Raw genomic sequence first — 23597 nt, 5'->3', positions numbered from 1 at the left:
TCTGTCTTAGCCTGCTGTGCCCTACACCTGCATTTACCTACCTATCAATAGCAGCTTTTCAGATATTCAGGCAGTCTGGAGTAAGTTGAAGAGGCACTTCACAAATCCATACTTATTTAAAACACTGAGAAAAGCCCAAACAAAATGTCCCTTCCTACTGTTAAATCTGTTCAAGTATGTTTTCTGCTTATGCAGCCCTTTAGGATTGTTGTTATCTCCAAAGCAATGAACAACAGTCATACTTTGCTATTGAAGTTCAGTGGTGTCCAAAAACATCTGCAGATCCCTGAGCCTCAAATCCTGTATTGATCTAGTTTTTATCCAGTCATATACTCCACATCCAAGAATCTCAAAGCCAGCTGAGGTAGATGGAATGTGAGAAACTGAATACGTGAACTTTGTGTAACCCTTTTTCAATGCATGGTTCAATGCTCTGAATTATACTGTAATGGTTTTATGGTGTATAACTTTAAATATCTTCAACAAAGACATTTCAGTCATACATGGTCAGAAAATATGCTTTGGTCACATAGCTCACGTGGCTGGGACATACCCCATTTCACTGTCCTCTCATGTCTGTTGAATTTACCCCATCAGTCCTGATTACTATAGTCTCCTCAGTTAGTCCCACTCCCTTCTAAGTAATTAAACCTTTATTTTAATATTCATGTTTCAACCCTCTCACTCATTCTGTAATTTTAAGTCTTTCATTTCTCTTGTAAATTATTCTTTCGTAGGTCCTGACCAGTTCTCCTCCCTTTTTCTGAATTCCCTTATGTGCTATTACCTCAGCAACCATTACCTTAAATTTTTATGTTCTACTTGATTACCATGTCTTTATTAGTATATTTCTGGGATTGTGCTGGTTATAGACTCTCCTGAACTGAAGTAGCATGGTTGTCTGCTAAATTTTCTATAAATACCAGATCCATCAAACCTAAACTACTAGTGCTCTGTAGGATTTCAGGGAACTTAACTGTTGGGGTTCTGACCTGTTATTTAAGATTTCGCTTGAAGTAGTTTCAAACTTTCATGTCCTCGTCTGCTTTGTTACGACGTGAACACTTGTTGATTTTCTTCTTGTGGACTTTTGTTTTTTCCATCAGAGGTTACACTGAAAACATGGATTGGGAGAAAGGAGAAGGACAGCCATTCACATATTTTCTTTATGGAGCTGCTTGTTCAGAGGTTGAAATTAACTGTCTAACAGGAGATCACAAGGTAATAACTGAGTGTTATGGAAGTTTTGTGAATAATGTCAATGGTGTTTGTATCACTGGATGCTCCAACAACCATTTTTGCATTAATAAGTCACTTGTCTTCACGTGATTGTAAGTATATCAACGGTGTAAATGCAAATTACACATGGAGCAGAATGAAAGCTGCACAGCGTTAACCAGCTTTTGGCATATCTGTATTAGCGTCATATGGGTTCACCTGTTGAGTTATGGCAGACATCTGACATTTTCTTTGCTTGTTCTCGCCCTGTTTGCCAGCAAACAAATTACAGCAGAGCTAAATATTCTGTTTCCAGGTTTTGACTATCTGGACAGCTAAATGTCATAGACTGCTGATCATACGCCCTCTATCCGTACTTAGTTATGTGGGGATTTCCTTGTGCAGTGGGAAAAATCTGGCAGGGCTGTCTCTGGCTAAACTGTTAAAGTTGAGACAAGCCTGTTTTGCTTGTAATGGGGTGTTGGAAATTACTTTGAAATTGTGCACATGGAAGGGCCTCTATCTTAGCATATATTATTCCACTGAGTACCAACTCTAACACACATTATGTTCTAATGCCTCAATTCCATCTATCTCTCTCAGTAATATGCATTTGAATTTTATTGACAGAACCTCAGAACAGACATTGTTATGGATATTGGATGCAGCATAAATCCAGCTGTGGATATAGGACAGGTATGTGCCACGAGTTTCCTGCTGTCATATTTCTATTACACTGATAGCCTTATCTGAAGTGAAGATTACCTCATCAATTCAGAAAATGTTAATGTCTTACTAGATAATGTTATAAGTCATAGATCATATTAGAAGGTCCTCTCATTTACTTGTAGACTTGCCAACTTGCCCCGTTTGAGTCAGTGTCAGAGCTTTGTAGATGTCACTGAAGCTTGAATTTTACCTATGGTGTCAACCTGTAGTACTTCCTGTATGTATATATGCCCACTATCTCCTGGACTTAAATCCTGTTTGTGATCTACGGTCTCCAAATTCTCTTGTTGTTTGACCTGCCTTCCCCACCTTTATTCATTGCGGGCGGGCCCACAGATCTCATAACTTCATCATGAAAGCATTTATTCTGCCAGGTGTGAGAGGAGTGTGAAAGCTTTACTATCATGGTAGCCCCAAAATGTTGAAGGATCCCATTAGGCAAACGGGGAAGAAAATGGTCTTCTAACAGCAGATACAAGATATTGTGATACAAATCACAGATGGTGATACAGATAGTGATACAAATCTGTTCTTGCCAAAGTTTTACCCATTTTACCAAACATGAGAATGTAAATGCTCTTTCTTTTCTTATTTAAAGATTGAAGGTGCCTTTGTTCAAGGCATTGGACTGTACACAATGGAGGAATTAAAGTACTCTCCAGAAGGAGTTCTCTGTACTCGGGGTCCAGATCAGTATAAGATCCCTGCTGTTTGTGATATTCCAGAACAGTTTAGCGTTTCCCTGCTGTCATCTTCCCAAAATCCTCATGCCATCTATGCATCCAAGGTAAGCAAACCACTACAGGGTGTAATTCTTAGATCCCAGGACAGAGAAATTACTGTGATATAAAACATATGTAAGTTTTCAGTTCCTCTTCTTTAGCATTTCAAACAAGTGTACATAAAATTGGGTTTTTTACGACATAGAATCATAGAATTGCTGAGGTTGGAAGGGGCCTTTAAGATCATCAAGTCCAACCAGTAACCTACCCTGACAAAAACAATGACCCTAAGTACCCTTTTTTTAAACACCTCTAGGGATGGCAAATCCACCACCTCCCTGGGCAGCCTATTCCAATGTTTAATAACCCTTTCAGTGAAAAGATGTCTCCTAATATCCAATCTAAACCTCCCCTGACATAACTTGAACTTGTCACCAGGGAGAAGAGGTGATCACTTGACATCAGGGAAGCTAATATGAAAAGACATAATGCAGGATATTGCTGCATATCTTTCATGGTTGGCAAGTTGTAATTTGAGGGTTTTGTTAACAGACCGTACACAGAAGCTGGAAGCTGAATTTAAAACCATACTTTTAAAATTTGCTAATAAACTGAAGGGTTAGAATAAAAATGCCAAATAAATTGATGGAGAAATCATAATGACAGTGAGAGTGTGCAGCTTACTTATGTGTGTTATGCAATAAGAAATAGGACTGTATGTGTGTATTTATACGAGAGGTTGGCTCAAGTATTCAGTTGGTATAATCATTGCTTCAGTTTACACCAGCAAATATTCTGGACAGTTGTATGTAAGTAGCAATGGTAAATCAAGATGAAGATAATTCTGCAATTTTCCAGCCATTTCAAGTATTAGGTATGCTCTTAGAATACAGTAAAATATAACAGCACGACAGGAAGAAAAAGCATATTTTACGGTGAAAGTTATTGAAGAACAAATAGGTCCTTTAAAATTATTTAAAGGTGTCTCAGTAATACATAATTAGAAAAGTATTTGTTTGAAAAAATTCTCATCTAGGGAGCTGATTTAGACAGCTGATACTAATATCACTCTTCAAACAGAGCTTTTATCCTTTTCTGTGAATTTATTTCTTATAATTAACCTTAAAATTCACTGTAAGAAGGTGTGATTCTGTCTTCATGCAGCGTGTTTGGGGAAGACATTTGGTTCTCAGATTTTAGCAAGGAGATAAGTAAGATTCAATTGCAATATCGCAATCAGTCCAGATTAAAGTGTTCAGTACCACAGCACTGAGAGGACTGTGGAATAAGGGTGCATTTGACCTACCTTTGAGATAAGAAACAAATGTGAATCTTATGTCAGAACCAGTGTGAGGATGACAAGCCCACTCACGTAAGTGGTGTTTGTCTGCAGGGAATTATCATGAGTTCAGGCTTTGTTTCTTAGTTGTATCTGTACCTGGCTTTGGATTTTTTTAATTTTATCTGCCAGTTATTCAAAATCTCAGTTTAGCAATGAGCCAAAAAGATTCTAAAATCAATAGCCAGTATTTGACATCAACCTTTTTAGCTCCCTGAAAGCAGCTACCATCAGAAGACCTGATGTCATCTAAACTTGCTTCTACTAAATCTAAAATAAACTTCCTTACTGAAGGACAACACTTTTTGAATCACCAATTTTTAAGCTTTTTATTTGATATTGGTATGGCATGTACTGCTCTCATTTGCTCAAAACCTACACCTGTTTGACTTTTTTTTTTTTTTTCTTTTTCAGGGGATAGGTGAGGCAGGACTTTTCTTGGGCTGCTCTGTGTTCTTTGCTTTGAGAGATGCGGTCACTAGTGTGAGGAATGAAAGAGGACTGAAAAACACCTTTGCACTGAACAGCCCTCTGACTGCTGATCAAATTCGGGCAAGCTGCGCAGATGACTTTACTGAGATGGTAATTGGAAGGTGGGGGAAAGATCTGTTTAAGTATCTCTGGATAGAACTGCATACTGCTTGTGGCACCCTTGAATGGTGGGGTGCCTAATTGGTTGTGCTTTGTGTACAGCAATATCATATAGCTCCTTGTAACTTAAATGTCTGGTAACAGGTCTCACTCACACAAGTTACTCCAACAAATGCCATTCAAGCATTGTATTGGAATTTCCCTGGTTTTGTATAATTTTTTTTCTTTGACATTTACATAGTTTTTACAATCCCCTCTTTCACTGAAGCCTCCTCCTTTCTTCTGTATGTCAAATCCCATAGAGGATTAAATAGCTCCTCTTATTGACATGCAACAGATCAGCCTCCAAGCACCTTCAGTTTCCTTCCTGGTGCTTTCCCCAAGTAACCTGCACTCTTACACTGTCACTTTGTTCTGATACTCTTTGCTATGCCCAGTACTCTTTGGAAGAAAAATAAGTAACTTGGAGTTAACAAAAAGATACAGAAGAAAAACAAATGAGGCAATACACTTCTTATAATGCTGGTCTTTTATATTCTATGTTTTCTGCCACTGTTCACTGTAGTCATGTTCCCATTGCTATTCAGGCTATAATTCTTTTTCTATGTAAGTTTTTATTTAGCCTACAACATCTGTGAAGCAAGCACATTTTCAGCATATAAATCCATACTGTGCCCCGAATTTCTGAAGCTCTGCCATGGAAACTCTAGAGCTCTCACTCACAGATTACTCCCATGGTCTTTCTGTGATCATTGTGGGGCATCAATGGACCCCAGATCAATAGGTTCCTGTGCTTACTGTCATCACAGGAGCTTGCAGGAGGTGAGGTCCACCAGTGCAGCAACCATGCATCTCCATCCCTGTTTGGCCCTGACCTCAGTTATCACTGACCTTCCTTCTAGTGATCTAGCCTTCTAACCATCTTTGTAGTTATCTCCTGTAAAACACCCTGCTGAATGACTTGGGGGCTCCTGATAAGGGCAATATTGGGAGTACGTCAATCAAATAACATTAAGAAGTCACTCTTTTTATTTCTTGCTTGTTCTTTTAGATGACAAACAGTGAATCTGCTTCCTCCTCTCCTTGGGCCGTATCTGTGTGAATGACAAACCAGAGCGCACAAGACCGGAATGGAATGGAATGGAATGGAAAACTAATTTACTGCCCCAATACACACTAATCAATGCACAGATAAATACATTCTCTCATTTTCAGAATAGAATCAGCTAACAAAAATATGCACACTGCATCTCCTATCCTTATCTTCATTCTCCATCCAGTATATTCATTACAGTGCTTTGCTTAAATGGCTGCATTTAATTGCTAGGAATACATTTGCTGCATTTGAAGCATATATATTCAAAAAGAAAGATCTGCTGAGCCGCTCAGCTGAAATGCTTCAGGAGAAGAAAGTTAGGATGAAGTAGAAGGGTATATTAGCTTACTGCCACTTATTACATTTAACAACTTCATATGATAAATGATTTTTTAATGGCTTCAGCTAATTTTCTAATTTGGATTTGAGTCTTGCAGTAGAGTGTAAACACAGACATCTTTGAAGAATCAGAACCTTGTTTGTTGGATTCAGTCCCTTTTTGATCAGAAGTGATGCTCTGATTTGTAGTAAAGCTGCTTTAGATTCTTTCAGCACAGACATCTTAGTGTTAAAAACATGCAAGAAACAAGAGTTATGATGTTATTCTGCTATGCCAGGAAAATTGCTATGGCTGATCTACATATATAGGAGACGAATTTTATCCCAAAATTTGGAAGAGTCACTTATTTGTAATTTCCACTGGCAGCTTTCTTTTTCTCGTGGAGCAAGCCAAAAGCCTCTGACCTTAATGGGAAAACTCACATGTTCATTGTGCTTTGAATAGGAGACTAGATGAACATATTTCTGGAAGGATTCTTAAGCAGTGCTTAATCTGGTGCTCAGGACTATATTGAGCCATGAAAGTACAGTTAAGAGCTTTCTCCAACTCTTGGCCACTTCTGCGATAAAGAAGATTGCAAAATAGGTAGTTTGTATGTTCAATGTGTGGTTTCAGTGAACCTCTGCATCAGTTACTCATTGCTGAGCGTGCTGATTGCTCTTTCAGTTGCTCATAGGTTGGATTGCTCCAGAGCCATGAAGACTGCCATTTGTAATGAAAATAAATGGTTCCAATATGTTTGACATGTCAGCCTCCAGGCTCTTATTATTTCACTGCTCCTCAGTTTTCCACAGACTATTTTCTCTTCTTGCCTTTCGTCCTTTTTATGAGTTGATACTGTATCTGTGACAGAAATCAGGTTAGTAGGTTAAACTGTTTTTGCATTGGCTATTAAGATATGAAATCTTTATTATTTCAATTTATTTGTCTCTGTAACCACTATGAGCAGGTGAAATTCAGCGGCCTAAACATAGGTGTCTAGACCATTTTAGTTGTCATAAGACGACAGAGACATAGGAGAGCACAGGACTGGAAGATGTGACCTAGCAACTGGAGGCCAAGCAGGTTATAGCAAATCATCTGAAGTGGCACTGGAAATATGGTTTAGGCAGATGAAGCCCCATTGGTTTTTACTACTTTTTCTTCACTTTCTTTGTATTACTTTGGCTTTTTTTTTTTGTTCAACATCTTTGTCGGTGATAGGGACAGTGGGGTCAAGTGCACCCTCAGCAAGTTTGCCAATGATACCAAGCTCTTTGGCGAGGTTGACATGCTGGAGGGGAGGGATGCCATCCACAGGGACCTGGACAGGCTGGAGAGGTGGGCCCAAGCCAACCTCACGCAGTTCAACAAGGCCAAGTGCAAGGTCTTACATCTGGGTTGGGGCAATCCCAAGCACAAATACAGGCTGGGAGGGGGATGGCTGGAGAGCAGCCCTGAGGAGAAGGACCTGGGGGTGCTGATTGATGAGAAGCTCAACATGAGCCAGCAATGTGCAATCGCAGCCCAGAAGGCCAACCGTATCCTGGGCTGCATCAAAAGAAGTGTGGCCAGCAGGTCAAAGGAGGTGGTTCTGCCCCTCTACTCCACTCTCGTGAGACCCCGCCTGGAGTACTGCATCCAGCTCTGGAGTCCCCAACATAAGAAGGACATGGACCTGCTGGAGCGTGTCCAGAGGAGAGCCACGAGGATGATCCGAGGGCTGCAGCACCTCTCCTATGAGGAGAGGCTGAGAGTTGAGGCTGTTCAGCCTGGAGAAGAGAAGGCTCCAGGGAGATCTTATTGCGGCCTTCCAGTACCTAAAGGGGGCCTACAGGAGAGCTGGGGAAGGACCTTTTACTAGGGCATGTAGCGATAGGACGAGGGGGAATGGCTTTAAACTGGAAGAGGGCAGGTTTAGATTAAACATTAGGAAGAAATTTTTCACTTTGAGAGTGGTAAGGCACTGGAACAGGTTGCCCAGAGATGTTGTTGAGGCCCCATCCCTGGAGGTGTTCAAGGCCAGGCTGGACGTGGCCTTGGGCAACCTGGCCTAGTGGGAGATGTCCCTGTTTATGGCAAGGGGGTTGGAACTTGATGATCTTCAAGGTCCTTTCCAACCTAAACCATTCTATGATTCTATGATTTTATATATTGTAAGAAATGTAATAAATCAAATTACATGTGAATGCTACTGCCATAATTAGTTTTTCTGATTTGAAACATCTTCTTAGTTTCACTGCATAGGCTTTTTAATGACAGCTCAGAACCCCACATGTCGATAACAGCCTCAAAACGTGAGTAAATCCTGGGATATGCTGAAGCAGGGAGCATATAAGTTGACTGAAATGAGGGGAAGATGCATTGTCTGTTGTTCTCTTATGTACCTATGCATCAGCACAGGTGCTACTTCCAGACAAGTCAAATCTTGTAAAAATTGTGGCCCATCCCTTGCAGGCAACGCATCTCCCCACCTGCAGTGCTGAGTTATTTGCACTCCAGGGATTCAGCATGTTCCAGACCTGCACTTTCATTTCTGTAGTGGAGATCACACATCTGCTTATCAGTATTTCTCAATTATTATTAGCAAAGTTTCCTCCCTGCCTCTTTACAAGTGGCGCTGTTGTCTGGTTGTCTCTATACACGTAGCAAACACAGGTTGTTGGGTTTTTTGGGGCTGAAACGTATTAAGCTCTCGTCTGGCTTCTAGGTGTTTGAAAAACGGCATGGAAGTTAGAAATATCAGCAATTAAACATCCTGACAGATGACACTATGGCTACATGGAATCTTATGAAAGAAATTTTCTTAGACTATACAGGTGTTAAAGAGGGGTGGTTTGTTACATTTTTAATATTGTTTAAAATATGCATACTCGGGGTGTTGGATAAGCAGAAAGGTTAGGGCTCCAAAGGCATTGACATGTTGGATGACTATTGACACATTAATGTGCACTGTACAGAAACACCCAAAGTTGAGATGGTTGTGAAGAACTCTTTCTACTTGTTTTATTCATGAAATTAAGTGTTTCTGTAACTATCGACCCTCAGCACTCCCATTCTGTGTGTGGAAGCTAAAACACCTAACATAAATACTAGGTTCTGATTTGGAGGCCTAGTACTCTGAATATTAGAAATATACTGGACTGCCAAAATCTAGCATTGGGTCTGGTTCTTTCTCTTCGTAGGCCTTTTAACCTGCATCGTTGTACCTACAACACATGTGGAATACTACTGCAGTGCTGCAGTTGACAGGACTTATTAGGGCTTTTGCCTGCAGTACCTAATGACTGCGTCAGTGCTTGCATTGTGGTAGCTCTCAGGAATACATAAGGGGCTAAAACACAAAAGAAGTAGCTTATCTCTGCTGAGAATCATTTTCTTTCCTTCTAGTAGGGAGTGGTAAAAGATGTGGGAATGACTACCTTGTCCTGCAAGCCTACACTGACTAAATGAAAGAGACCTTTGCTGTAAAATGTATGAATGGTAAATGAAACAAAAGACGTATAGATACAAATGAAGACTTTTGAAAGTTGTATACCTAAGTCCCCTTTAAAAAAAAGATAAAGGCCAGCTGTAATAAAGCATTTAAAGATTAATGGCCTTGTTTCCTGGACATACATGTGGAGAAATGGATAAGAATCTAGAATCCCAAGTCAGGAATTGGGATTTCTCTCTCTCTAAGAACATAGTATATCTATAGTATGGTCATCTTATAAAGGCACCCACAGCAGTCAGGGTATAGAGCTAGCATGGCATAGACATAACCAGAAGGAAATTTTAAATGTGAGTGTAGTAGTAATCTTTATTTTGTTAAAACTTGGTCACTTTGCAGGAAAAAAAAAATATAGTTCAGGTCAGTGACAAGCTAAAATGAGAAGCATGGCTCCACAGCTTAGCACTTGACACCCCACAGAAGCAGGTAATGTTGCATGTCCCGGGTTCTAGCTTCAGGCATTCGTTCATATTCTAAATTCATCAGTTACTGGATAATATAAAAAGAACAGGCTTGGAAGTTGTAGCTCAAACCCAGAAGTCCCCTCTCACAGATAAGTGCCTTATGTCTTAGTTTACATGGTTAGAATTAGAGGGGCTCAAATTCTTCCCAGATTATTCCAGCTCACAAGACAAGAGTTGAGGTAGGGGGTAGAAAGTTTGGTGCATTACCATCTGAACATGCATTAATTTCTGAGTAATGGCATACATTATACTGGCTCCTCCCCATCTACTTAATTTGATGCTCAGTCTGAAAATAAATTCTGCGGAACAAAGAAAACTCAGTTGACCTTTAGGAGCATATAGCATTTAATTCATTTCTCTTGATGTGTAAAGCTTTATTTTTCAGATTTTAACACAACAGTATGGCTTGCCCCCAACAATCAGATGAGCTTGTCTTTTTTGTGAATGGCAGGAAGGTAAGTTTTTAAACACCTTTTTTTTTTTTTTTTTAACAGCACTACTTTAATGTTTACTGTTCCTGTTCAGGAAAGCTATTATTCTGGAGTAACAGTTTATTCATGGATAATCATGTCTCGTCTTCGATCTTCCTTATAGCATCCTGCTTTCCACCAGTTTTTACGTAGTCTGAGTGATTTTGTATCACCCTCTTATATCACAGAATTTTTAGAATTATAATTAATTATCTGTTTACTAAAACCTTATACTAATATACTCCTAAAGTTGATGTAGTTGGAGTAAATACACTAGTAAAAAAAGATGCTGCTTACTAATATAATTTTAGTAATTCACCAAAAGTAGTTTAGTAGTTTTTTTTTTTTCTGTTCTTGATGCCAAGGCTCACATTTCATTTTCTAAGACGTTTTGTCACCTTTTCTTACTTTGCAGGTCAAGTGAATGAGAATTCCTATTAACAAACACATCACCAAAATATGTTATAAGCTGAAATGAAGGAAATGTATTTCTTTGTTAAACAAACAAAGAAACAAACCTTGCTATGTATTTTTGTGGAGATATTTTTCAGTTGTTCAGTCAATGTTTTTATACTCTAGAGAGAGGGTACTGGCTTTTTTTTTTTACCGGGTGAATTAAGGAAAAGGAATGCAATTTTTTTCTGTCTGTTGTGTTTTATCTGTCGTTACGTGCCAACTGTGCTTAAAGGCATACTCTGAGACCTTATTTCACTCTGCAGTTCTAAATAAATTCCTGAACTAGTTCACGTTGTCTTACACCTGGTAAACTGGAGCATGCTGCTGGTATAGCAGAACTGTCGAGAGAAGCCTGAGGTTCAGTCTGTTTTCATTCTGCAGCAATGGATCCTAAAAATGTTTTCAAAGTTGTTTGTATTATCTGGTCTCCAACGAGTTGAAGCATGCCGACGATACAGCAACATTCTTGAGACAAGGTTAAAGCAAGGCCTACATAACGCTCACTCATGCACATTAAACTTCATCATATTGAAAGTATACTTAGTTACATATCCTTCCTGCTCTTCTTACACTAAGAATTTCCTCTGCTTTTATGCTGATGTGTCTCTGCAAATGAAAGGGTTAATATCAACTTCAAGGAGGTAAAAACACACAGAATTTTCACAAACACAAGTCCATGGCTTTAAAATGAAGGGATTTCTGATTCATGCTGATAATAATCAACAAAGGATCTAGTCCAAAGAAGCTTTTCTTTCTACTCTTGTCCATCCAGTGCTTACTCAAGCCTCTCTTTCCTTTCAGTTCTGAGTAAACTATTATTTCTATTACTTTAAAAGGACATATTTGACGGATACTGCCTGACCCATTCATTTATTTATTTGCAGATTGTGATCAAGTGACAGGATCATGTTGCTGGAACAAACACACCACATTAATCCACAATCACTGCATTTCAACATCATAGTTAATCCTTGTGAGACGATTATATTGGATTCCTCTCTAACCCATAACGTCTTTTTTTATTTCATAATGTAGGTAATAGAGAGGCAGGCAGATCCCAAAGAATTGCTGCTGTATTATCTAAGAAAGAAGCATATCCTTTTTTTTGAATTTTGCCTTTGAGTTCTATAATTCTGTAAATTACTGCAAATGGGGATTAAGAGGATTTGTTTCACTTTTCTTTGGGAACCAATGTGAACAGAACAATAAGCAAAATTAACAAACTCACCTTGTAATTTTTCTCAGCAGAGCAATCCAGTGCTCTATGTGCATTTTGTGTTAGTTATGTGGGTATAACATTGTAATGTTTGGTTGTAACTCTTCTAAATACTGCCTAAATCTTCTTTACACCTTCCCAAAGCACAAAAAACCTTTCAGTGCATTTGTGATGAAAATAGTGACTAAAGAAATCAACACAGAACTACCTACATAGTAAATAATTTATTTAGACCCCAGTCCTTGAAAGAGTTTTGCATAAGCTTATTTTATTATGTTATTATCGTTATTTTCTGTCATTTGAGAGTCTTCCCGGTTGCTAACTGTTGTCAGGGCTCTTTTGACTTCAGTGGAAGTTGTGCCAGCTAAGCTGCTGCCATGCAGATTATAAAGTTAAGCAGGTGTCTGTAGCTTTGCTGCTGAGAGCCTTCTAGGCTGGAAGCAAAACAACATTAATTTAAGGATTAACTGGAGAAAGGCAGTAGTGGAAAGTAATTTATTAGCTGCAGCTTTTTTATTAGCTTGCATTGTGCATTGTCCAAGCATTCAGTAGAATAATTAACATCTCTAACAGTCAAGCAGTGTGATATGATTAGTCATATGTTGATTACCAGTGGGAATGCACAAGTGGATAAAATTACACCGGGTTTAAAGAAATCTAGAAACATGATGAAATCAGATGGAAGACATCATCTAGTACTTAAGCAAAATGGATGCAAATGCACACACGCAGCGGGAAGAGTAATAGGACTATGTATCATTCTGAAAAGAAATGAAGATGAAAGAAAATGGTAGATTCCACTGGACTGCAGGGCACTGCGACACACCAGAAAGAGGAGATTGTGATTTGAGGGTGGAGCCTATGTACTGAGGCACATAATGGAGGGAGTCTTTCCATACAGAATTTAGGTGTGTGCAATTGGGTATTGTACTCCATTTTAAATTACTATACTCCTTGAGTGTTCAGGAAGCAGCACTGGAAACATACTGAGATCTGCTGGTACTGTTTTGCAAATGCAAGATACAGATAATTATATGTAAGGATTAGGAAAGTATTATGAATAAGCCTAATAGAAATACAGCAATTGGTCTTTTTTCAACCCATCCCAGTTACAGGGTCCTGATTTCAGGCTTTTGTGACTTTATCAGGTATTGACTGTAGAGACTGATAAACACTGTATCAGAAGTCTGCCTCACATTCCTTTCTCTCTCTGTCCTTACCCTTCCTATCTCTTTATGTGCTCTGTTTTCATCTATCTTGTACACATTTTCTTGTCTCTTGGAGCTGTCTGGTTAGAAGATACTTCCATGCACATAAACCAAGGGAGACTCAACAATGTAAAAAAAATAACTTTTGAATGTTGTAACTTTTTTTCTTTAACAGTCTCCTTTGCAGTCCGTCTCTCAGGTACAAAATACGGCTGTGGACTAGGAAGCTGTGGTGCCTGCACTGTGATGATATCCACATACGATCCAGTTGCCAAGCAAATACAGTATCCTCACACTGATATTTGGAAAGAATAATTTAGTGTTTTGAGAAGACTGACATTCACTGGGAAATATTCGGGTTTTTTTCCATGTAGATGATTTTTGGGGAGTTCTGGTACATGTTTAAAAGCCTTACCTATAGTCGTCTTCTACAAAGGTGATTACGGGGTTGGCCACACTATCACACAGTAGCAGAGATTTAGATCCTCTCCCTTCAATCTCTGAAAACAAAACAAAAATCCAGCACCAACCCTCCCCTTTTCCTCCCCAACTTTCTGGGGAAATTATGTTTTTGAATTGTATTCCTTATGATTTGAGTTTTCAGCAGCCCATTTGTCATCTGCCTCTCCTGACTCTCTTGTGCTTATTTGCAGATATGTCCTTGTTAATAAGTCTTCACTAGAGGTTTCACGTAAGCATTGATAAATTCTCCATGGACTTCAGCATTGTAACTGTACAGTTTTGCTCACAGCAAAGTTAAGAGTTCTACTTTCTCTCTCTGGCTCTTGAAACTTTGTTCACATCTTCATCACACCTGGCTCTAGACTTTGGGCTTCAACAAAATAGGTAGTACTTTTTTCTTTTTTCTTTTTTTTTTCCCAACTTAACCTTCCACTTCTTTAATTAGAAAAACTTACCCCTTAATGCCTAAGTCCCACCTGCAGGAGCAGGATGCATACTCTCACAGACCAAGTGCAGGATTTTGTATGCTTGCATATCCTTCTCCCCATGTCTTTCTGCTCAATCTGAGCATTTATAGATTAGCTGCAGTATATATCCTTTGTTTCCTCTTCCATGAACCCATACGACAAAGCTATTTAACACCACAGTTCTCCTTCACACATCAAAGACATCGCCCTGCCAACTCCTGCCTTCTCCCCATATGCTCACTGCATGGTGCTGCTGTCACTACTGTGGAAGGGGTTGGAAGCATAAAAACCAGGATTCATCCAATTCAGGTGAGACCTAGCTGGACTGTGTAGGGCTGCAAGGTAATGAGATTTTCCTGTCCTGTATCTGTAATGAAGTTGGGATCTGTGAGAAGGTGCTGTGAGTCTATGCAATGTAGAGTCTCTGAAGGGATTCTAGAAAATCTGGATTTTATCTAATCTTTTTACATGAACAGATATTTTTAGGAATTAATACAGCAATTGCTGGGTTGTGATTGGCCCTGTAAGGGGCATGGAAGGAGCTCCTCTTAATGTAGTACCATGCAGGGCTCACATCACGATCTCCACAACACAGGGCTGTCCAACCCTTTGCCATGTAGGATGCCAGCTTTCAGAAGGGGGTGGGGAAGAACAAAGAGCATCAGTCAATTTCATTTAGTCACCAGCATACCATCTGGCCATCTCATTGAGGGCAACATACTGCATATGTTGTAGTAAGGGATGAGTAACTCCAGGTGGCAACCAGATTGACAGGTATTAATTAGACATTTTTTTCCCTGTGTGCCAGAGATTTCCCTTGGATTAGGTCAGCCTTTTATTTCCTCCACTCCGGCTTGTGCCTGAAAAGCGCACTCGGACCACATAGATTGAAGAAAGTTTTCTAAACCTCATCTTTTTTTCTCAGTATTTTTTTCCAAGGGTCTTGACTATGGGACTGGTCTGTGCAGAAGCTCTGGTTGAGGAGATGTTCTATGTTCTGGCCTTCATGGTTAGAAATATTTAACATATGATTGAAGTCTAAACTGAAAGTCTTGGGCCTTATTCTGTTCTCACATCAAGGAATTAGGATCACAAGGGTCTAAACAGGAGCAGGTATATCCTTTAACTAGGTGATTGCTCTGAGCATTCTCCTCATAGCAGGATGGTCAAAATGCTGCTACTGGCCTACAGCCATGTAAATGACATACCTGAAGATGGCTATTCAGAAAGCCAGTGAAGCCATATCCTGAATTCAGGGCCTGTTGTTCTGTTTTTTTTCTAGGAAAGGCTGGCCAAATGCCATGGCTCCCAGTGTGGCTTCTGCACCCCTGGAATGGTGATGTCCATGTATGCTTTATTGAGAAACCATGCGGAACCTTCTATGGAGCAGATAATTTCTGCTCTGGATGGTAGGATTCAGACAATAAATTGTAAAAAGTATAATAAAGTGATAAATATTTGATTGCCAAGGTCGTAAGTATGATTTGATTCAAAGAGCAGTAGATGATGTTCCAAAGCGGTATTTTGTTATAGCATGGTGTTTTAAGGACATCTCAAAATCATAAAAAGATGTTTCACACTGGAGACTTCAGATGGGATACACAGTGGCATTTAGCACTGGCTAAATATTTCTAAAATCCCTGTGTTTAGAACAGCCTCCTACACCAGCAGCTTCAATATAATGCAATACGAGTACAGTGTTACAATGAATACAGTGAAAAGTAGGTTCTATTTTGTCTGCAGTGTAAGAACTCACCTACCAGTAATATGAAGTCCCTAATAAAGATTTCAACAGTTACAGGGGAAATAGATTACATGCCAATGTTTCATTGTGCTAAAATGTCTGCTCTTTAAGCAAGATTTACTGCAGTAGGTGAAGCAACTTCAACTCGCTTTCTAGTCCCAAGTTTGCTAACATTCCTATAGCTCCCAAAAGAATTGGCCTCTCCCACCAGAAGATTTTGACTTCAAGAGAGAAGTGCCAGAAATTCCAGTAGAGATTTTACTAGTGCTATTAATTGTACATGAAAACCATGATAGTGATGCATGGCAGTAGATTTTTGATTGGATTATGAAACCCAGAGACTGTAGTGGTAGTAGCAATCATAGTATTTACTTTTGGATGCTTTTCATAGTTTGATTTTTTACATACATTCATAAAAATACTTCATAATATTATAAGAAATGGCCTTTAAAATAATAAATTTTAATCATACATCATAATCAGTTTTAAAGTAATATTTCTTACTTTTACAGATGTAATTTTGCCCATTGGAGAGTAAGGACATAAATCTCAGCATTTCATATCTACAGGGTTGATGCCAGACCATTCCAAATTATGCCAGTGCTCCCAAACATTGTTCTGGTTTCTTATGATTGATTATCATATGGTTTATTTCAGGTAATTTGTGCCGTTGCACAGGATACAGGCCAATTATAGACAGCTATGCATCATTTGCTAGGGTAGGTCGATATTTTCAAATGCATATCTTATTTTGGGACAGTTGGTGGTATCTGAAAAGGCTGAGCCTTCCTGAAGCACCTATCTGGAATCAGCTTTGTTTGGAAATTCTTTTTTGGCTGGGCCTTTGGAAAATCTGGCTCTTGTAGTTATTAAATGTGCTGAGCACTTACAGCTGCCACTGACTTTAGGTTTACATGTACCCTTGCAATGCATTTAAGAATCCTTTGCATCAGTTCCAGTTACTTGACCCAGGCACCACTGAAGCAATTTTGAGTTTTTTCCATGTACTTTATGGATACTTGGATACCCAAAGGGAACTCACTCTTAGGGGCACTATGGTTTAAGAGGTCTCGTGGAGCAAATTCAAGTGACTGAACAAATCTGCTTTGGAACAGGAAGAATCAAAACATTAATTTACAAGTAAATCACAAAGCTGCCTCATTGCTTTTGTAGAGTAATATATGATTTCTTTAGGATCCAACATGTTGCCAACTCAGAGGAACTGGACAATGTTGCTTGGATCAGGAAGAATGTGTGTGTTCATCTTCTACAGGAAATCAGGTAAGTTACATTAGATTTGTTCGTTATCACCTGTTTGCATTATAAAATTTGTAGGAAAGGGCCATCTTGAACTGTGGCAGCAGCTGTTTTTCTGACCTTGGGCATTTAGCCCAGATTGAACTCCATGCTCTGTGTTCTTGGAGCTGCAGAAAGGTAGCACAAGCACATCTGCATTGCTGTGTAGTCAGAATGCAAGCAGGTTTGACCTATTTAGTGACATTTTCTAGTGAGAGTGTGGATCTCAATGTTACACAGTTAATTCTGCTTTGTTTTTTGGGGACGAAAACTGTTGATCAGAGACACCTTCTTTAAAAAAGCTGGTCTTGATCTGAAGTTGAACTCCCTTAACAGAAGTTTTGCAGCCATCAGCATGGCTTGTTTCTGTGCGCTTGAGACACCAACTCTGAATTTCTGAAGATGAAACAAAGCTATTCCTGTGCAATGTCAGTTTGTACTTGTAAAGCCTTTCACAAGCATTACTGTGTATTAGCAGCTCCAAGATCTCCAGGGAAGAAGTGTCTAATTCTTCTGTATGTTATAGTAATTGATATATTGGTATTGCTTCAAAATACATTGTTTTATTCTCACTGTACATATGCACATTCTAAAATCACGTCACCTCATTTGTGTTTTTCTGGTAAAGGTTCCACAATTATTATGTATAAGGGTACACATGGGAACTCCAGTACACATAAGGTCTTAAAGTTCCTCCGTTCCCTGTGTGTATCTCAGAACTTATTGTGTATATCCACCTGCAAGAGGCCATAGTGCCCTAATATGACTCCATCTTGCTTCATGATGAGAAATTGAACTATTTGGATAAATTTCCTCTGACCCTCTGACTGAAAACCTTTAAGGAGACTCTAAAGTAAAATATCTTTGGTGATTGGAAGAAAACTTATTTTCACAGTGAAAAACCTTAGAGTCCCAAGGAGTGTAACTGGATGTGTGTGTGTGTTTGTGCCTGTGTGTATTGTCTCTGCCCCTTTAGGAACTGCAAATTGTTGGCTGGCTGCTGCCAAGGTGGTTTGAAGCATTGAATCTGGCAATGCAGCTGTTGCCAGTTACAAAACAGCACTTCGTTTGAGTGCTCTTTTATTTGGTTTTCACTGATTTGCATTCCTCATAGTTGCTTTCATCCACGGTAAATACCAGGTGCCTAATTATTGTGAATATAAAGGAAGAGCCAGAATTTTTTGCCATTTCATCAATGGAGTCAGTCAGTAAACTAGGTCATCCACAGCTAGATCTTACCGTTACCATGGCCACGACCTGTTCAGAGTGCCCAGAGATAGTGACTGTTTGGGGAAGGGATAAAAGACTTCAGACTAGGATATGTCAATCTCTTTTCCTATTCAATATACTTAAGACCTGTTGCTACCTGGTCTGATAAGATTTTTGATTCTGAAAATAAATCAGTGAGGCAGAAAAGACTAACCAGTGCTGGTAACACAGCACACCCAGAGTCTCCTTTCATGTAAGCTCCTGAAAGCTCCGAAGATGCATGGCCTCACAAGAGGCCTCAGCAGCAAAAAGCCTTGTAAACAAGTAGAAAAAGCTAATTTTTATGGTGTGCTGTCAGCATTCAGTTTTTGCAGTACTTATGCAAGGGTGGAGAGGCTCTCCTTAAGCAGAAAAAAAGTCTATCTGATCAGATGGACTGAGACATTGTTTGTTGTCATCTCAAACTCTCTTTGTCAGAAAGCTCCTTAAACAGGCACAGCTTACGAAAAGAACATAAATGTACATCCAGCACTGCATTTTCCCACAGTAGACACTTCATTCAATGTGCTCAATATGTCTGCAACACATTTGCTATGACCAATTTCAGGAAATACTGCAAGATCTTTCTTGAGGCTTGATGTCTTTCAAGCAAAGGCTTGAGAGTGACTAGCATGATAGTCTCCTGTCTTTAGAGTAGTTTGTGAATGGGTGTAACTGAACTAAACATTAAAAATCAATTTTCACATCTTGAATTTTTGAATGCAACTCAACCTATAAAGCGTCAAAAGTCAATGTCACCTCAGGAAAGAATCTCATCTGTTGACAAAGACTTGTAACTTACTCTGAAAATGTGCATTCTCCTTTTTTTCCCCAATTTCTTTGCAGATTCATTCAGGTCTTTGCAATCCAGAATTCCCACCCATGGATCCAACACAGGAATTTATATTTCCTCCTGAACTAATGGTAGGCCTTATTGACTTTTGTTGTAATGCAAGCATGACTGAGTTCCTGTAGATGCTGAAAACATGATGTTTTTCTTAAGCTGAAAGATCTGTTTTCAGATAAGAAGAAAAGATCAGTTTTAGTCAAACATAATGAGGCATTTCAATGTGGATAATCCATATGTTGTCATTATTACAAAGAGCTTGTATTTTCAAAAAAGAAATTGGTTGCCTCCCCAGAACCAAAACTATGTTTCCAGACTTTTCCCAAAAGAACTCCTTATTCAGAACTATTTCATTTCAGAACAGTTGGCCTTTTTTTGTGGAATGTAGTATTTTCTTGGAAAGTTCCCAAATGAGCTTCTCCATCTTTCCTGTCTTGTGATTCTCTATTGCATTCAAGTGACCAGAGGACCCATTGTTTCCTTTCAACTGTTACATAGACCCTGGCAACCTGATACTGGACTTACACGTGGGAAATGCTGTAGGTCCACAGGAAAGGCAAAGGACTTGAAGAGGAAAGAAGAGGGTTTATTGCAGTAGTTGTTGGAGAGTCACAGAAGGACAGATAGAGGCTTGAAAGGAGGAGGCATAAAATGTCTATGATCTGCAGAGAGAGGCAAAAGAAGAGAGCTGTGAAAATGGTAGTACAGGGTTTACCCAGACCAGGCTAAGTAGAATCCAAGCAGGCAGGTCCAGGCTGGTTTTTTAATCCTCACTTATGTTTCAACAGCTTCTTGTGAAATTTGTTGTTTGCACTCCTTGTGCAAATACTCATGGGCACTTCTTGCTGCTATTGCACAACCACCTCAGAGGCACAAAAGTTCATTTGAGTTCTGGGAAAGCATGGCGTGGTTCTCTGATTTGTTATTGCATTACAGAATGCTATTTGCTGTAAGACAGTTGGCTTTGTAAGTATTTGTCATAGAGTATAACTTCCTTGTTTAATGATTGCCTCTCAGTGCAGAACACACATGGTAAAGCATAAGCTTCTCTATGTAATTTTGAAGTGGAAGGCAGATTTTCTACTTGATCTGCCTTTGAGAGACTCATGCTTTAAGAATGCAAGTACTAAGTGGACATTTTTTGCAACTTCTATACTTGGATTAAAGATCTTGGCTAAACTGCTGCTGGCTTAAAAAGCTGTTCAGCCAGAAAGGAGGTGCTGTCATCTGTTCTACATGTTCAGACTGAACTGCTAGGAGGAGCAAACTGCTTCTTCAGGCTACACAAGGTCTTCAACATGACCTTCACTGACTGTGCCAAGCATGTTCAAATCCCATTGGAGTCTGTTTCAAGCTATCAGTAGATTTAAACAGGGTGAGCATTAAGCCCTGCGTTTAGAAATCAGACCTGCTTGGTGAATGTGCATTAAATGTCTGGAGTACTCAAAAAAGCATGTGAAAAGCAGCTGTAATAATATCTAGGCAGTAATATTTAGTGACAGATTCTTCTATGGCAGGAGGGGTGCCCACATCACTAAGATTATGACTGGTTCCACAAGCACATAGCTCCTTTTTGGTGTTTCAGGCGTGTCTTTTACCTCTAAGGCCAGCCCATAGTTGCAACAGTTGTTTGTTGCAACTGGTCTGTTTGTTTATGGCATTGTGTGCAAAAACAGGCATTTCTTGGTGATTGCTTTTGCATATTTTGAAAGCATGATTCCACATGGCACTTGTCAAATATGAAAAGAACATATATGGTAGAGAGTCGTGGATGTCATCTCCCTTGACTTTAGCAAGGCTTTTGACACTGTCTCCCATGACATCCTCATTAGGAAGCTGAGGAAGTATGGGCTAGATGAGGTGACAGTGAGGTGGATTGAGAGTTGGCTGCGGGACAGAACTCAGAGGGTTGTGATCAGCGGCACAGAGTCTAGTTGGAGGCCTGTAACCAGTGGTGTCCCCCAGGGGTCAATACTTGGTCCAATTTTGTTTAATATATTCATTAATGACAAGGGGACAGAGTGTATCCTCAGCAAGTTTGCTGATGATACCAAACTGGGTGGGGTGGCTGACACCCCAGAGGGCCGTGCTGCCATCCAGCGTGACCTGGACAGGCTGGAGAGCTGGGCAGAGAAGAACCTAATGAGGTTCAACAAAAGCAAGTGCAAGGTCCTGCACCTGGGGAGGAAGAATGCTAGGCACCAGTATAGGTTAGGGGCGGACCTGCTGGGAAGTAGCTTGGAGGAGAAGGATCTGGGGGTTGTGGTAGACAGTAAATTATCCATGAGCCAGCAATGTGCCCTTGTTGCCAAAAAGGCCAATGGAATCCTGGGCTGCATAGGGAAGAGTGTGGCCAGTAGGTCGAGGGAGGTCATTCTCCCCCTCTACTCTGCACTGGTGAGGCCACAACTGGAATACTGTGTCCAATTTTGGGCTCCCCAGTTCAAGAGGGACAGGGAACTGCTGGAGCGAGTCCAGCGAAGGGCAACTAAGATGATTAAGGGCTTGGAGCATCTGCCTTATGAGGAAAGGCTGAGAGAGCTGGGACTCTTTAGCCTGGAGAAGAGAAGGCTGAGGGGAGACCTTATTATGGCGTACAAGTAGCTAAAGGGTGGGTTGAAGGAGGATGGAGCCAGGCTCTGTGTGGTATTCTCCAGGGGAAAAAAGGATCTATTTAGTCTTGTAAGACAGGAAGTGCCTGAAAAACACTTTGATTAAACAAAAATGTAAATACTCATCAACCATCCCAAGGAGACAATATTTCTGAAAAGACTAGTCCTTGCAGACAAATGGGAAAATAGGTACTTTAATTTTCAAAAACATTTTACATATTGTAGAAACTAGTCTGGGTTTGTTACAGTAGATACAAGACACTCAGCAAATGGGGATGCAGTGATCCTCCTTGGCTAAGAGAATACACACATTTCTTGTATTCTTTGTCACATATGCAGTGAGATTTTGGCATCCTGATTTCCTACAAAGTCCAATCACATTGCTTTATTGTTTACATTATGTACAAAGGGATTCTTTCAGAATCATCAGAACAGGAGAAAGAAAAACATAAGACTAATCTTCTCCTGCCACTTATTTAGTGTGTCTCTTACCAAGTCATTTAGCTGGTTCTCATCTCGGTGTCTCAAGCAATAATATGGTTATGTTAAAAGCTCAGCATTGTACAGCACTATAAGAACCTCTGATGAAAAGTCCCATCAACTTCAGCAAGGCTTTTGCCACTGTCTTCCGTAACATCCTCTTAGGTAAGCTTAGGAAGTGTGGGTTAGATGAGTGGACAGTGAGGTGGACTGAGAACTGGCTGAATGGCAGTGCTCAGATGATTGTGATCAGTGGCACAGTCTAGTTGGAGGTTTGTAACTAGTGATGTTCCCCAGGGGTCAGTAATGGGTAGGGTCTTATTCAACGTATTCACCAATGACATGGATGAGGGGACACAGTGTACCCTCAGCAAGTTTGCTGATGACACAAAAGTGGGAGGAGTGGCTGACACACCAGAAAGCTGTGCTGCCATTCAGTGAGACCTGTACAGGCTAGAGAGTTGGGCGGGGAGGAACCTAATGAAATTCAACAAGGGCAAGTGTAGGGTCCTGCACCTAGTGAGGAGTAACCCCATAAACAGTACAGGCTAGGGGTTGACCAGCTGGAAAGCAGCTCTGCAGAGAGGGACCTGGGTGTCCTGGTGGACAAGTTGACCATGAGCCAGCAATGTGCCCTTGTGGCCAAGAAGGCCAATGGTATTCTGGGGTGCATTAAAAAGAGTGTGGTCTGCAGGTCAAGGGAGGTTATACTCCCTCTCTATTCTGCCACATCTGGAGTACTGTGTCCAGTTCTGGTCTCCCCAGTTCAAGAAAGACAAGGAACTACTGGACTGAGTCCAGCAGAGGGCTACAAAGTTGAGCAAGGGAATGGAGCATCTCTCTTACGAGGAAAGGCTGATAGACTTGGGTCTGTTTAGCCTGGAGAAGAGAAGTCTAAGAGGGGATCTCATCAATGCTTATAAATATCTAAAGGGCAGGTGTCAGGAGGATGGAGCCAGACTCTTTTCAGTGGTGCCCAGTAACAGGACAAGAGGCAACAGGCACAAACTGGAACACAGGAAATTCCATCTCAACACGAGCAAAAACTTCTTTACTTTGAGGGTGACAGAGAACCAGAGAGGTTGTGGAATCTCTTTCTCTGGAGATATTCAAAACCCAC

The 23597-nt window shown here is 40.1% G+C and overlaps 2 protein-coding genes across 4 annotated transcripts in view; both read left to right on the top strand.

The window, feature by feature from the left end:
* LOC309672607 (aldehyde oxidase-like) overlaps positions 1-6780 on the top strand; it is a 44580-nt gene extending 37800 nt beyond the window's left edge. For 2 of the 3 annotated variants that reach the window (XM_082484148.1, XM_082484146.1), the window contains 5 exons: positions 1107-1221; positions 1849-1914; positions 2546-2734; positions 4423-4590; positions 5651-6780. In XM_082484148.1, coding sequence (XP_082340274.1) covers positions 1107-1221; positions 1849-1914; positions 2546-2734; positions 4423-4590; positions 5651-5701 — 589 coding nt within the window. In that variant the 3' untranslated portion in view covers positions 5702-6780. Of the gene's footprint in view, positions 1-1106; positions 1222-1848; positions 1915-2545; positions 2735-4422; positions 4602-5650 lie in introns of all 3 variants that reach the window. The other variant, XM_082484147.1, reaches the window with a different exon arrangement.
* Positions 6781-10372: 3592 nt separating this feature from the next.
* LOC309672608 (aldehyde oxidase 2-like) overlaps positions 10373-23597 on the top strand; it is a gene marked incomplete at its 5' end in the record, with an annotated part of 48618 nt that continues 35393 nt past the window's right edge. The window contains 8 exons of the mRNA XM_082484149.1: positions 10373-10426; positions 11933-11990; positions 13509-13605; positions 14451-14559; positions 15533-15659; positions 16652-16713; positions 17189-17275; positions 19385-19462. Of these exons, the coding sequence (XP_082340275.1) occupies positions 10373-10426; positions 11933-11990; positions 13509-13605; positions 14451-14559; positions 15533-15659; positions 16652-16713; positions 17189-17275; positions 19385-19462 (672 nt within the window). The remainder of the gene's footprint in view (positions 10427-11932; positions 11991-13508; positions 13606-14450; positions 14560-15532; positions 15660-16651; positions 16714-17188; positions 17276-19384; positions 19463-23597) is intronic.

This window comes from Vanellus vanellus (genome assembly GCF_965231255.1).
Source record: "Vanellus vanellus genome assembly, chromosome: 5".
In the NCBI taxonomy this organism is placed as follows: Eukaryota; Metazoa; Chordata; class Aves; order Charadriiformes; family Charadriidae; genus Vanellus; species Vanellus vanellus.
Note: the sequence above shows the minus strand (reverse complement) of the source record. Positions and strands in the feature narration are given on the sequence as shown.